This window comes from Heterostelium album, assembly GCF_000004825.1.
Source record: "Heterostelium album PN500 unplaced genomic scaffold PPL_scaffold1, whole genome shotgun sequence".
Taxonomy (NCBI): domain Eukaryota; phylum Evosea; class Eumycetozoa; order Acytosteliales; family Acytosteliaceae; genus Heterostelium; species Heterostelium album.
This window is the reverse complement of record NW_008805063.1, coordinates 1,178,440-1,194,648: the sequence shown is the minus strand read 5'-3', so window position 1 is coordinate 1,194,648 and position 16,209 is coordinate 1,178,440. Positions and strand designations below refer to the sequence as shown.

Below are 16,209 nucleotides of genomic sequence, written 5' to 3'. Positions count from 1 at the left end.
ACCGCATCCACTGCCAACAACACACCAAACACAATGACACCACCCATTCAATCTACACCTTCAACACCACAAACCATTAGAATGAATAGTAATAATAGTAATAGTAATAGTAATTTAAATGTATCTAATACAACAACAACAACGACAACGACGACAACAACAACAGTAAATACAAATACAAATACACCAACATTACAGACATCTGCATCTACTATAACAAGATCAGTTGCATTCCCTTCGACCGATTACACTACGAACAATAACATCTCGACCATTACCAATATCGTTTTGGAAACAGAGAGATTCATTAAGGAATGCGATAATCTGAATATCTCTATTCCAAAGGATAACACCAATAATGATAATATGAAGAATTATATCGATAGACAACAACAATATTTATTGGAACAACAGCAATTACTACAACAAAAACAGAATATTGGTATAGATCATGATGATGATGATGATGATAATGCACCAGTGGATACTAGCAGTGTAGGCAATGAATCAAGTGCACAACAACCATCGATACCTGCAATCGTCGATGGATTAGACTTACTGTTGGCAACACTCTACAGTTCACTTCGTTACTGTCAGTACCCACAAACCAAAGTCAAGTGTGTCGGCTCGCTCTTTGTTAAATTCGCTCAGCATCTCGACGATGAATGTAGACTTCAAAAGATTGTACCATATATAATGAGCATGATATCACAGGATCAACCAACTCTAGTTCGTGTAGAAGCATTACGATCTCTTTCTAAAGTTGTAAGTATCACGTTTATTGATTCACTTTACATCTAATTATAATATAATCTCTAATTTTAAATTATTATGTTATGTTTCAAAGTTGGAAATGGTACAAACATTCCCGCCCAGTGATTCATTTATATTCTCTCAATATATATTGCCATCTTTATCACAGTTGACAGAGAGTACATCGGAGGAGATCGATCGTATTGCTTTCGCAGAGATCCTACCACAGCTTGCAACAACAGCAAAGAGATTCCTCGAGATTGCACAACATTATCGTGACTCTGAAGGAATGGAGAGAAAAGATCTACAGAAATATAAAGTGTACGATGCTGAGCTATCTGAACTACAAGATCTTTTCTACTCAAAAGTTAACGATCTATTAACAAAGGATTCATGTAATACTGTAAAAAGAATAATTTTATCTGTATGTTAATTAATGTCTACTTTTTTAATAGTTTATCTATCTATTAACATTAACTAACATTTATTTATTATTGTAGGATATATATAGACTATGTGTATTCTTTGGTAGACAAAAGACAAATGATTTAGTGTTACCTTTGATTACAACATTTTTAAATAGTAAAGATTGGCAGTTGCGATGTGCATTCTTTGAGAATATTGTTGCGGTTTGTACTGTTGTCGGTGCCGGTAGTCTGGAGTCGTTCATCTATCCAATGACGTTGGAAGCTTTGACAGACGAAGAGGAGTTTGTCACTGAGAAAGCACTGGCGAGTCTGTCAGAGTTGTGTGAGTTGGGACTGTTTAGAAAAGCGATACTTTTGCAGCTGCTGGCTAGAGCATCGCCACTGCTACTGCATCCAAACACCTGGATTCGATATGGTGTCATCTCGCTGATTACCAAGATTAGTTCGCGTCTCTCCAAGACCGATTTCTACTGCTACGTGAAGCCGAGAATCTCGCCGTTCCTCGTTGCCGACATCAACGACCAACTTACTGAAGCCAACCTACTCCAACTCTTGATTCCGGCAATCTCACGCGATGCATTCAAAAAGATGGTGAATCCACTCAATCGGAGATTATTCCCATTGGTTCCACCACCTCAGATCGTTGACTTGGCGCCTTCATTGGGGTCGTCGACGTCGTCTTTGGGAGCATCGTCTGGCGGCGGTAGTAACAAAAAACTACGTGACATCTCTTCGAATCTTGGAAAGCAACAGAGCAACTATGATTCCACCGATGAATACACCCACTTTTTGAATGATTTGGGTATTCCTGAGGTCGACCAACCAAAGATTCTCAAGATCTTTGACTATTTCCTTCACAAGAAACCCTACAAGCAAGACGACGAAGCGAATCAACAGGAAAGACAGAATGCTCCTATTGTTCGTGTTGCGAAACTACGTGCGCCAAACGATATGATTCCACCTGCATCTGGCGCGCCACCAATGTCGGCAACAGGCACAACCTCCACGCAAAAGGCATCGGGTAATAATGGCCCTGCCATAGAAACACTTGTCAATCCGGCAGATCTGAATATTGTCAATAAGAAATTCGTATTGAATCCAAAAGATCACAACGTTAGCTTCTCTCTCAACAATGTACTGTCGGTGGAGACCACCACCGATTGCTTCATACGACCGCCACCTGCCATCCCCGACCTCGGTGGATTCTCAGAGTATGGAATTCAAGGTCAGCAACAAGTCATTAGTCAGTGGCGTCCAACCGGTATCTTGGTATCACACTTTATCGAGCATCGCGATGCCGTCAATGAAATACAGGTGAGCAATGACAACCTGTTCTTTGCAACCGCTTCCAACGATGGAACGGTAAAGATCTGGGATTGTTTGCGTATGGAGAAGCGTGTCACTAATCGTGCGCGTCAGACCTATGTCCACGAGGGTAGAGTCACATCGATCTCGATCTGTGAGAAATCACACACGATTGCAGCGGCCAGCGACAAAGGTTCGATTCACATCTTCCGTGTTGAGATTGGTGGTCGACAAAAGAATGAGAATATCAAATACTCTGGACTGTCGACTGTTCGAAACATATCGGATTGCGAAGGCAATATCTTGGCGGTCGATCATTACAATACAAATTCAGCATCGATTGTAACCTATGCAACTAGCAAGGGTGGTATTCACGGTTGGGATCTTCGTTCGAAACAAGAGGCGTTCCTCTTGAACAACGAGCTAAGCTTGGGTCTGGTACAATCGTTCCTGATCGATCCCGCTAGAAATTGGCTGGTAACATGTACCAGCAGAGGATATCTTACCTGTTGGGATCTGAGATTCAAGATTCCGCTGTACAGTCATCGTATCACCAACGGGCGAATCTTCAAGATGTCGCCATACTACGGAACCAGATTCACCAGTGAAAGTTGGATATTCTTGGCGTCGGACAGCAAGGACAATGTCATCGTTTGGGATCTGGCATCAAAGAATATCACTAGAATCTTCAGACGTTCTTATGCACCAGAGATTAACAATCCTGTTGTCGTCGACCAATCGTCGTTCCAACAACAACAATCATCTTCTGTCATCAATCAAATGTCACAGTCTACTTTTATCAATCCACTATCGACCTCTGTACTTACACCATCGCCAACTTCGTCGAATGCCACACTCTCTGAATACGACTTTGGCATTGAAAACATGAAACCTTCGCCATCGCCATCGAATCCATCGCCAATCTCGATGCGTCTCAATGCCACCGGTAGCATTGGTGGCAATCCACTGGGTGGCAGTGTTAATATTCCAATCTCTCAGTCGATGATGATGACATCCAGTCAAATCGTTGGAAACGATCCGGCCATAGGTCAACAGGCACAGCAAGCCGCAGCAGGCGCGCCAAGCTCCACCGACAAAAAGACTCCTTCAGTGCGTGCCATACTCAGTCCACCAAGTTGTTCCTATCTTATAACAGCAGGTGATGATAAGCGTATCAAATATTGGGACTGGGACAACCCAACACAATCATACTATATATCGCAAGGAAAGGAGCCACCTATGCCCTATTCACACAAGGTCAGCTTTATTTCACAACAAGGTACTCAAATCAACGAGGAGATTTGGGATGCCAATCCTACATCAAACTCTGGCTATTTGCAATCACCATCCAACTCTAGGCCCAAACAAAAAGTTGGAACAACCCCTACTATTCATCATCAAGAGACTATTCTGGATCTCAAAGTAATGGAAGTACCACAACCAATGTTGATATCCGCCAGTGCTGATGGTGTTGTAAAAATTTGGAAATAAAAAAAAACAATCAATCAATCATTATATTTTTGTATCAATAAATAGAAATAGCTAATAATTATTGTTTGATCTATGTCAATATCATTTATGTTTAAGAAAATAATTAATCCTTTTACAAAGATTTTTTTTTTTTAAAATAATCATAATAAGATAAAACATTATTAAAATTTTTTTTTGTATTTTAATATTTTAATTAACTACATCAACCAAAAATGGAAAAAGAACCTTGTGGATGCTGTTTTTGGTTGTAAAAAAAATTTTGATCATACCAATCAAAAATAAACAAAAATTTTTTAAAAATTCTAAAAATAAAAATAAAAAAAAAGTAGAGATAAAATTACAACAATGATAGAACTACCTCATCTCATTTTAAGATATATTATTAATCATGTGGATTGCAATACCGATAGACTCAATCTCTCGTTGACATGTAGAAAGCTATATCAAGAGAGAGACAAATATCTCATTTTCGATACCACTCATTTCACTTACTCTGCACTCTTTTACGAGAGATCATCACAAATCAATTTGAATTCCTATCGACAACAATTTAAATTTTCACAAAACAATCGTCTCAATCAATTGTTATATATAGTAGATGATCGTAGTAGTGTTACTACCAAATCTACTTCTTCTTCCTCCACTTCCACTGCTACTTCCACTTCTACCTCCACTTCTACAACTAATACCTCTGACTCTAAAAAAATTCATTACTATATTCACAATAACACTGTAAATAAGAGTGAGTGTCTCGAGTTCAACGAGCAATTGCAACCGGTCTTAAACTTTAGATACCTGGAAGACCAACCGCTCTCAAGACTCATTACAACCATTCGGTTTGATGATGACATTCTAGAGTTTGATCCACTGTTACTACCGAGCACGGTCCACACCCTTATATTGGGAGAGGAATTCAATCGTCCTCTCACTGAAGGTATGATTCCAGCTGGAATACAAACCTTGGTATTCGGATACAAATATAATCAATTACTATTTCCAGGTGTGCTTCCTCCGAGTGTAACCGATCTCACTCTACAGGAGTCATTCAACCAACCACTCTATGTAGGATCGATACCTTCGAGCGTCAGGAAACTAACTTTTCAAGGAAGATTCAATCGCGGTTTGCAACCTGGCCATATACCGGAAGGTGTTACCAGTCTGACGCTCTCCCACAACTTTAACCAACCACTGAAATCCGGACATCTTCCAGAGACTCTGACATATCTATGCTTTGGATTCATCTATAATCAACCGTTGAAACAAGGCGATCTTCCATCGAATCTTCGAACGCTCATTCTCGGATTCTGCTTTAATCAACCGCTCGATTTCGCATTGCCCGCGCAACTGGAAACACTGAAACTAGGTCAGCATTTCAATCAGAGTATATCACCTCAGACTCTGCCGCTCTCTCTTACCTCTCTGACTATCGACGGTAAATTCAATTTCCCACTCGAGTTGCCACCCAACATAACTTACCTGGATCTCGGACTTCAGTTCACCCAAAACATTCAACTACCACTGAATGTTACTAATCTTCATATTGGTCGACTGTTTAAGCAACCGGCGTCACACTACGACACACTCTACTATCTAACGACGCTTACGATCGATACCAAGATTCCGGTGATTCCACTTACCGTCACTGAACTCACCATTGACTTTAATGAAACGATTGAAATCGGCTACATACCAAACTCTGTTTGCAAACTAACGTTTGCCTTTAACTTTCAATCGCCAAACCTCACTCCCGGCACCATTCCGGCGTCGGTTCGCGAACTCTACTTTAGCGATACGTTCAATCGACCGTTGTCAAGCGGAACACTGCCATCAGACTTGAGGAAACTACTGTTGGGAACGGTCTACAATCAACGATTGCCAGCGCTACCAAACAGTCTTAGGCAATTGCAGATCGGACAGTACTTTAGTGAACCGTTCCACCAAAAGACGATACCGCCATCGATTGAGCACCTGACTCTCACCATCACACAGTCTGCTTCGATCCGATCGATTGCCATACTCAACAACATCGAGCAATGGCTACCGAGATCACTGAATAAACTCACTCTGATATCGCCACTGGTCACCACCGACTATACAATACGACGACTATCAGCTTCACAATTCCAAATCATCGATGATCGCATTATGACCGGTGGATTCATCCATAAAACTCAACTTAAAAACTTTATCAACAAATGTATAAATGAGTCGACATCTCCTTTTAAAATGTTATTGTAAAATATCAAATCACAAATCACAAATCAAAAACAACCTGTAAAAATAAATCAAAACAAACAAAACAAAGTTAAGTCTTTGATGAAATATGTAAATTAAATAAATCTTTAACAAAAAATAGTGTTAATTTTAATTATTATCTTTTTTCTAATTTTTATAAACAATCAAGAGATTTGATATTAAACATATATTTATTCTAATATTTTAAAAACAACTATTATCTATCAAAAATGTCACACAAAAGAAAAAGATAATGATTAAGGGGGTATTCAATAACAATGGTTATAATTATAATAAAAAGATACAGATAAAAACAAACATTTTTCAATTATTTGTAGTGACTTGGTGGTTTTATTTATTTTATATTTTTTAAAAAATAAAAGTGTTTGTTTTAATCTATTTTGTGATTGATTGTCTTATAACACTGTTTTTATTTATTTAATCAAAATAATATTATTAAAATAATATCTTTTTTTTTTTCAAACCTTTTTAAATTATTTTTAACTTTATTTTAAAGTAAAGGATCATCAATCATTATTTGATAATTTAATATGGGTGGAAATCAAAGTAATATAAATAATTTTAATAATAATAACAATAGTAGTAATAGTAGTACAATTGTAATATTAAAAGATGATAATAATAATTTAAATAAACAAAAATCATTTAGAAAGAAATTGAAAAATGTTTTTCAAAAAAAAGATAATATTAATAATAATAATGTAGTAGAATCAATACCAACATCAACATCCTCTGAAATATTATTTTTAGAGGATGAACAGTTGACAGGACCAGAAAATAGAATACAAGAGATTTATGATAATCTTTGTTTAGAAGAACAATCAAGGGTATCTGAATATCTATCATTAATGAAAACTGTCAGTTTCTCTCATTTTCAATTAAAATGTCAGCGTCAATATCTTCAAAAGTGTTTGGATCTACACGAAAAAAATAAAGATATCGATCCTAATCTTTATTTACTACTCCAAATTCAATTAGAAGAAAAATATATCAATGATAACTTAATACTTGAAAAGTTTAAACCAACCAACATTGAATTTACACTTCCAACAAAATCAAAACTATCTAAATCATCACCATTAAACGCAAACAATAACAACAATATTCCTATTATTATTAACAAACAAATTGAAAAACAAAAATCTGATTCCATTTCTGAAAATTACAACTCCATTCACAAATTAAGTATTAATAACAGTTTTAACTTTCTTAATAATATTCATAATAGTTATAATAATAGTTATATTAACAATAGTTATAATAATAATAATAATAATAATAATAATAATAATAATAATAATAGTTATAAACTAAGTAAATCATTAAATTATAATGAATTTAATTTTGATGATAATTTAACTTTTGACAACATAAAAGGTGTTGTTGATGTTGGTGTTGGTAGTAGTAGTATTAATAATAATAATAATGATTATTTAGATACAACAATAGCATTCAATAATAATAATAATAATAATGAATATGATAATGATACACACTATTGTATCAAGAATGTTGTAACATCGGATGTTGGTGTTAATCCGACGATATTGGATAATCAATTATTCAAGAAAGACGATTGTATCATGATATTCAAGCGTTCAGAGATACCAGAACTTATTATACGTGAAATCAGTAATTGTAAAGACCTACTTTCTCTTTCACAACTGGATTGTATCACTGCTCTTTCCTACTTTCGGTGGAACTCACACAAGATGCTTCAGAAATTCATAGAGTTCTCTGATGAATCTGCATTCAAATCATTCGTTGGAATTCATCTTGAAAATCAACAACAACAACAACAACAAGATGATATTACATTGATACAGTTAATCAAAACACCTTTGAATGAATACATAGATTATCTTCATGATAATAACAACCGTAGACAACAACATTATCAACAACTGTGTACAAGTGGTAGTGTCAGTTCGAATCAACACCAACTAATGCAGTTTAATAATAACAATAATAGATTCTCCTCATCCAAGAATGACATTTCAAAAGGTGTTAGCTCAATACCTTTAGAGCTACCTTCAAGTATAGAGTTGATTAAGCTTTACAATAAACGAGTTAGACGACGTAGAGAAAGAGAAGCGATGCGACAACGTCGTGCAAGAGTAGACAGTCAGAGAGAGATACCTCAGTATACTCCTTCAAAGTTTATCGATCGTTTCATTTTAAATAGAGAAAAGTCAAGAGATAGAGATATAATGAATCAACAACAACAACAACAAATAGAACAACAAAATAATAATAATAATAATGAAAGAAGACAACATATCAATATTGTATCTGATAATCATGAATTCATAGAACTGCAGCAACATTCAATGGTTGAATATATCTTGGCGGTATTCCCCGATTTAGAGAGAGAAGAACTGCAACACAAGGTAAAGAGATATATGAAATCGGATGTGTTGATCGATCCAGAGTCGATCATCAACGATCTCATCAATGGTGAGATATTCATACCTACCTATACCGCATTGAAAGAGTTTGAAGCAAGACCAACTGAATTCGATCTCGATTCAAAGTCCGATGACTACGAGTATGACAATGGATTTCAAGAATTGGATCAATTCGATCAAACTGATAGTGATAATGATGATAATGATGATAATGATGATCAACAACAACAACAACAACAACCAATTGTTATTACAGAGCAACAACAGCAACAACAGCAACAACAACAACAACAGTTGCAACAACAATTACAACAAACAACACCATCACTTCTTAAATTTCAACAAGAGTTGGTAAATCATGATATGATGATGTTACAACAACAAGAGTTGGAGCTAATTAATGATGATGATATCTTTAACTCCACTGTTAACATACCTATTGCCAGGCAATTAAAGAATGTAAAATACGACAATTTCAATCCACCACCTTCTCCCAGACCCGTCCGAAGACTTCCGTTTATGAAACAACTGCTTAGAGACAGTCGAGAAGATCTCCTTATGCGAACTACCAGTAGCTTATCGTCTGCCACCACCACACCAAGCTTTAGTACGGCAACTCGATCCAGTTCACATGCCAACCTGATATCCCCACTTGTACTCTCCAACAAGATGTTCAGAACAACATCAGAACTCTCGGTTGCAACCAACTTGGAGACTCAGATGATGGCATTCGAAACTTCATCATCAACCACAACCAACAACAGTATAACACCTAAACTATTTAATGATATAAACTACTACTACAATCGTCATTCTAATAGTAGCAATGAAATACTTTTAAATAATAATATTATGATTAATAATAATAGTATTGAATTACTAGATAATAATAATAATAACAATAATAATAATAATTTTACAAAGATTTGCTGTAAGGTTTGTCTAAACGATTGTAAACCAGATCAAATATACTCTATGAAGTGTAAACATCAGTATTGTTTGGAGTGTTGGAAATACTATTTGGAATCAAAGATCAACAATGATGGAATGCAATGTATATTCTCTAAATGCATTGATCCAGAGTGTAAACTTACAGTCGATGTTATTACATTCAAAACAATTCTCGATTATTCTAAAAGTAGTAACTATTCAACACCAAGATCTACCTTGTCAAGCACGACATCAATCAACCGTGATCGTTACTTTCAAAAATACTGTTGGTATTTAGCCAAAGATTTCATTGATAATTGTTCTAAAGGTAAAGTAATCCATTATTACTATTATATATGCTATTAACACCCAAACATTTATTAATATATTCTCTATTCTCAAATCTACATGTAGCTACATGGTGTACCAATCCAAATATAAATTGTGATAACATTATATATTATAACAATATGGATACACCAAAGAATTTGAATATCAAATGTAATTGTAATTGGAACTTTTGGTATTGTATCATAACATCGATATTCATTTGTTTAATTAACTACTAACTATTATCTACAATTGTAAATGATTATATTATATATTTAGTTTCCATTGTGGTCAAGAGACACACTTTCCTGCTACATGTAAACAGATTGAAGATTGGAAGCTATTGAAATCAAAGGATGAAGGATTGAACTTTAGTTGGTTGAACCAAAATACAAAAAAGTGTCCAAATTGCAAAAGTAATATATCTTTTATATCTTTTAAAAGTAATATAGTTAATATTAACATTGTACAAATATACATTATTTTAGTTGATATAGAGAAAAATCATGGATGTGTACATATGATATGCTCACATTGTAAGTTTGGATTCTGTTGGCTATGTATGGGTTCGTGGAAGGATCATGGCGATAAGACTGGTGGATTCTTTAGTTGCAACAAGTACTACAAGTCGATTAGAAAGGCATCTACATCGTCGAGCTTAACAGATCACTCTGACTTTGTTGATCAACAACAACAACATCATCATCAGACATCGTATATTCATTACTTTCAACGATATATACACCATCATAACTCGAGGAAGATAGCACTGCTCAAGCTGAAACAACTCGATACTCTCTTGCTGCCCATTGTCAATAACTATCGCAACGGTAGTAACATTGATTTGGAACTACAGTTTCTTCGTGATGCCATCAATCTCATTGTGGAGAGTCGTCAACGTTTGAAGTACAGCTACATCTATGGCTACTATCTCGCCGACGACAAACAACGCAAACTCTTTGAGTTCCTCCAGGAGGATCTAGAGAGAAGTTGTGAACAATTGATAAACAATCTATTTAAATCGATTGATTCATTGAAATCATTAAATATCAATAATAATAATAATAGTAATAGTAATAATAGTAAAATCGAACAACATTCATGTATTAATAGTTTAGATGATCTACCAGGAAGTCAGAACTATCAGAATATAAAGAACTACATGAAAATCACCAATAAGTTTTTAATGAACCTTTTGGATAGCACAAGCAACATGATTATCACTTGTGAAGATACTACAACCAGTACAACTACTACAACAACAACAACAACTACCAACAATAATAACTCATCAACAAAGTTGTCAACACCAACATCACAGCTATTAAAAAAGAAACTATCATTCTTAAGAACTAAATCAAGTAAATCTTCATTGAATCTACAAGTAACTCCAAGATAAGATAACTTTAATAAACTTCCTAAAAAGGTTATTTTAATTAAATTTATTTTTTATAAATACTCTTTTTCATTTATTTTTAATTTCATTGTTAAAACTAACTTGTGTTTTTAACCAAATTCAGTTAGCAATCTTTATATTTATATTATATAATGGATTATAAGAGAGAAGATGATGATAATGATGAACAAATTGAAAGATTAAAAAGAATAGAAGCTGAAAGAAAGAAACAATTTAGAAAGAAGTTAAAATATTTGATTCTCACTATCATTATTGTGTTGGTATTTTTTAGCAATCTACCACTAGTCTCAACCTCAGAGGTAGATACAGCAACAACTACTACAACTATAGATATTAATAATAATAATAATAATAATAATAATATTTTAGATACAACAATTATTGAGAATAATGATAATAATAATGATTTACAATCTATAACACCAGCAGCAACAACAACAACAAATACACAAACATTAGATAGTAATATAATTAAAATAAATTTAAAAGATATCAATGACACTACAGAACTATTTGCAATACATAAACAAACAAACGAAACATTTGTATTATTGGTATGTATTATAATCGTTGAATCACTTTAATAATCAAACATAATTATTCATTTTGTAATTGATGTTCAAACAAAAAATCTAGATCTATAAAATAGAATGTACATTTTCACAAAGAATATTACCTGTTTACAGTGCTCTTGCACAATCGTTTCCAAATATGACATTCTATAGAATGGATAAGCTAATGTATAGTATCTCATAAACTAAATATTTTTATCGTTAACTTCTATCAATATATATATATTAATCTATATTATCAATCGAATGTGTTGTGTAGCACTAAATTTAGAATAAGAACAACACCATCATTGTTTATAATACAGAATAGCACTTTGAAGAAATACTTTGGTGAAAAACAATTCGAATCGATAAGAGAATGGGTATCGGCAATGACAGAGACACAGTATGTCAATGGTGTTCTTGTGGATGATAGTATCGATCTCGACTATCTGCTGTCGACCTCTTCCTCACAGCCATTCTCTGTGATCGACATGATCTCTACAAACGCCAATGTAAACTACTCATCAAGGAGATATCTCCTCTTCATTAGCACCTGCTACGTTATCTTTTTAGTGATCAAAGCAATTCATAATCAACTATCGTCAATCAAAAAACTTAAAAAAGAATAATTCTAAAAAATATTAATAAATAAATTAATAAATATATATATGAACCATATGGTGGTAGTGTAGCAACGTTATTTTTATTCTTCATATTTTTTTTTTTTGCAAAGAACATTGGTCAACAATAATTAAAGTAAATGTTTACCCATTGATTTTCTATTTTTTTTTATTTTATTTTTTTACTTTAATAGGTTAATATATTTGATAATGACAATTGACATTGAGTTTAATTAAGTTCGGTTACATATGTCATTTTCATTTATAGTCAGATTTTTTTTTAAATTGTGGGGGTGACTCCACACCGATTTTCTTTTTTTTTGACATTTTTTTTTTTATTAAAATGATTTTATTTTTTGCTTTTTTCAACCTCAACAAAACTTTAGTAACACCAACCAACTAATTTAAAACTACAATATACATAATATTAAATTTTGTAATATCAAATAATAATATTGTTTTTAAATAGTAACAAATAATCAATAAATTTAATCTCTTCAATTCATTAATATATAAATTATATTGAATAGAATAGATTATTTCTTTTGTTTTTATTTTTTTTATTATTTAATTTATTTTATTTATATTTTTTGAACAAACAACAAACAACAAACAACATTTTGTAAAATAGATAGAATAACATAGATTAAGAAGAAGTTAACATAATATTTGTAATATTAAGATCGACACTTTATATATTTATTTAATTATATATATACCGATTATATTATATCTATAGCATATCTTTTCAAAACACTTTCGAAAGAAATATAAATAATATCGAAATCATGGTTTTAAATACAAGATCAGTTGAGCAATCATCGGTTAGATTGAACTCACCAGACGAAAATCAAACAGAGTTGACACTGCGCAACAACAAAAAGAGTGTAAACAACAGCAACGGTCTGTTATCTTCGCCAAAGAAGGAGGTCGATACAAAGAGAAAACAAAAATTAAAAGAATCAACTCTAAAGCAACAACAGCAACAACCACCACAACACCAATTGAATAACAGAAAGAAGAAACCAATCGATGGTTTCGTTCACAATCGTAAATTGACTCTGGTCATTGGTTTCGGTCTCGTTTTGTATTACTGTGCAATGATGTACGTACGTTATCAGCATCGTGGGCTGATTGGATTCGCCGATACTCTCTGGCTCTGTAACATGGCTGTTGTACTTGCAATCCTTTCGATCTTTACCAACAAACCATTCATTTTGTGCATGGGTATCACCACTACTTTCATTGTACATTTCCTCTGGGTCGTAGACGTCATTACTTGGTTCACTCTTGGTTTCTTCCCACTTGGAAATGCCGAATATATTAGTATGTGAAAAAAAAAAAGAGAGAGAGATTAGAGAGAAGAAGAGAAAGATAATGCAAAGAAAGAGATGAAAGAATGAATGAAAACAAAGATGATATCATATTTCTAACAAAAGTTGAATACTATTAAAATTTGTTTAGGTTGGCCAAATATTACATGGGGTGAGATCATCACTAGCACTCATCATGCCTGGTATATTCCCCTCAGTATTTTACTTTTGCACAGAAACGGTGGATACCAGAGAAGAGCATGGCTTGGTAGCAGTATCTGTGGTGTACCAGTTATTTTAGTTAGCACTCTGTTCCCAAAGGAAATCATTGTAAACTCTGAAGTATTCTATTTAAATATCAGTATGTACATCACAATCGAGTTTTATTCAGTTTTTAAAACTTTATTTTTTTCTAATGAATAATTTTCAACATCTAATCTATAGATTGCGCTCAAGAATGGTGGAGAGATGTTAGAGGATGGCCATTCAGTTTGATTCCAGAGAGTGGAGTTGAATACTTGATATTCTTACATATCTTTAGTTTTGTATTGTTTTCTGTTACTCATTTGGTTATGAAGGGCATCTGCGCAATCACCATTAAAAGACACTAAATAATAATTGGCATCACCATGAATCGACAATAAATACATTGATTATTTTTAAAACAAATTAGTAGTATGATCTGTCTGTTTATTTATTCAAACATAACATTATAGAATATAATTTATTTGCTCTTCATAAATAGAAATGATAAACTGCTAAAACAAAAATAGATATGAATTATCAGATAACTATTTGGAAAGAAATTTTTATTGATTAATTTGCAGATTGTTTATTTTACATAAGTGTTTTAATTGTAGAATTCATTGAGATAATACTTTTGAAATCAAATCAAATCATTTGTTTTAATGATAGTTGTTATGAAATATATTTTATTTTATTTAAAAAATGGAATTTTAATTAATTCTTTCTCTATGTTCTATGTAAAAATTATTTCTATGAATTCATTTATAGTATACTATAAATGAGGTTACATTAAACTACAAAATCGTCCTCTTTTATGAGAATGGGATTGTGCTCGTTCCTGTTTAGCACGTGCTTCTGCCTCTCTTAATAACTTTTTAATTCATCAAAATTACTTTACCTTTATAATTTATTATTTAACTTAAAATTTCTCTTTTTAAAAATGTCCAAAAATATAAATATTATTCTATTCGGTCAAACTGGTAGTGGTAAATCAACTCTTGGAAATGTAATATTAAATAAAATGATTTTCAAAGAGAATCCTTATGGAACAAGTGAGACTAAAGTCCATCAAATTGGTACATGTGTAGAGAGTGATATGACAATCAAGGTGATTGATACAATTGGACTTGATGATACCAATTTATCAATTAAAGAGGTTTTAAGATTTTTGGCAAATGCAGCATTGGAATTGATGGGTGGAATCAATATTGTAATATTTATAGTTAAAGATAGAATGACAATACCTATAATGGACCAATTCAAAATAATCTATAGTTTCCTTTTCAAAAAAGAAATATTAGCCTATACCACAATTGTCAGAACTAGATTTGAAAGTTTCCAAGACTCCCATGAAAGATCCAATGATATCAGAGCTATAAAATCAATTGATACCGATGGACTGACTAAATATTATTCTATTCTACATGTTGACAATGCATCTGTTAGAATTGATCCAGCTCAAATTGGAAGAAGTAACTCAAGATTAACACTGATGACACATATTAGAACAAAAGTAATTTCAACTGGATAGACTCCATATATTCCAAATGAATTAAAAGGAATAATGTCAAGAGGTGATTCTTATATGATGGAGGAAGAAAGATTAGAGAAGGAAAGATTGGCGGCTTTTGAGTTGGGAAAGGGAAGAGAACAAGAGATATTGGAACAAGAAGAGAGAAATAGAATTGAAAGAAAAAGATTGGAAGCTGCCAGATTGGAACAAGAAAGAATGGCTAGAGAGTTAAAGTTAAAACAAGATCAACTTGCTATACTTAATAAAGATGTTACAATTAACTGTAAAAATTGTAATAGAACAATGATAAGAGGACAAGGATCAAATCTCAACATCAATTGTGGAATATCAAATACCCATCTAAGTTGTTGCTGTGGTCATATAAGAGTATTCTCGGATCAAGATAGGAATTTAGTTAGATCATGGATTTCAATTAGTTAACCAATTTACCAATCAACGCCATTCCAATTCAATTCATGAGTTCATAAAATATTTCTTTCAGCTTTTTATAAAGTAATAACTATTGTGTCTATTATCAAAGTGAAGTATTTTTATTGAGATAATTATTTTGAATATTTAGGAATTTTTTTTTCTTTGTGGTGATAGTTAAATAAATTATATTGAAGAAATAGAATCCAAATTATT

The 16,209-nt window shown here is 32.9% G+C and overlaps 6 protein-coding genes across 6 annotated transcripts; all 6 read left to right on the top strand.

Annotated features, from left to right (window-relative positions):
- Positions 1-33: 33 nt before the first annotated feature.
- Positions 34-3,977, top strand: vps15 (putative protein serine/threonine kinase; the record flags this gene model as incomplete). Its single annotated transcript, XM_020571552.1, has 3 exons — positions 34-765; positions 848-1,177; positions 1,254-3,977. 3 exons carry the CDS (start codon positions 34-36, stop codon positions 3,975-3,977), a joined length of 3,786 nt encoding a protein of 1,261 aa, XP_020438826.1.
- Positions 3,978-4,322: 345 nt separating this feature from the next.
- PPL_00526 (FNIP repeat-containing protein) lies at positions 4,323-5,875 on the top strand (the record flags this gene model as incomplete). The annotated part of the gene is made up of 2 exons (XM_020571551.1): positions 4,323-5,039; positions 5,765-5,875. 2 exons carry the CDS (start codon positions 4,323-4,325, stop codon positions 5,873-5,875), a joined length of 828 nt encoding a protein of 275 aa, XP_020438825.1.
- An 888-nt stretch (positions 5,876-6,763) lies between these two features.
- PPL_00525 (uncharacterized protein) lies at positions 6,764-9,284 on the top strand (the record flags this gene model as incomplete). The annotated part of the gene is made up of 3 exons (XM_020571550.1): positions 6,764-7,865; positions 7,965-9,100; positions 9,180-9,284. The coding sequence occupies 3 exons, from the start codon at positions 6,764-6,766 to the stop codon at positions 9,282-9,284; spliced, it is 2,343 nt and encodes a 780-aa protein (XP_020438824.1).
- An 80-nt stretch (positions 9,285-9,364) lies between these two features.
- Positions 9,365-11,300, top strand: PPL_00524 (uncharacterized protein; the record flags this gene model as incomplete). The annotated part of the gene is made up of 5 exons (XM_020571549.1): positions 9,365-9,899; positions 9,986-10,094; positions 10,181-10,317; positions 10,390-10,615; positions 10,970-11,300. The coding sequence occupies 5 exons, from the start codon at positions 9,365-9,367 to the stop codon at positions 11,298-11,300; spliced, it is 1,338 nt and encodes a 445-aa protein (XP_020438823.1).
- A 149-nt stretch (positions 11,301-11,449) lies between these two features.
- PPL_00523 (uncharacterized protein) lies at positions 11,450-14,416 on the top strand (the record flags this gene model as incomplete). The annotated part of the gene is made up of 6 exons (XM_020571548.1): positions 11,450-11,872; positions 11,955-12,058; positions 12,168-12,473; positions 13,232-13,818; positions 13,957-14,166; positions 14,250-14,416. The coding sequence occupies 6 exons, from the start codon at positions 11,450-11,452 to the stop codon at positions 14,414-14,416; spliced, it is 1,797 nt and encodes a 598-aa protein (XP_020438822.1).
- Positions 14,417-14,991: 575 nt separating this feature from the next.
- On the top strand, positions 14,992-16,005 carry PPL_00522 (uncharacterized protein; the record flags this gene model as incomplete). The annotated part of the gene is made up of 2 exons (XM_020571547.1): positions 14,992-15,523; positions 15,611-16,005. The coding sequence occupies 2 exons, from the start codon at positions 14,992-14,994 to the stop codon at positions 16,003-16,005; spliced, it is 927 nt and encodes a 308-aa protein (XP_020438821.1).
- Between the last annotated feature and the right edge of the window lie 204 nt (positions 16,006-16,209).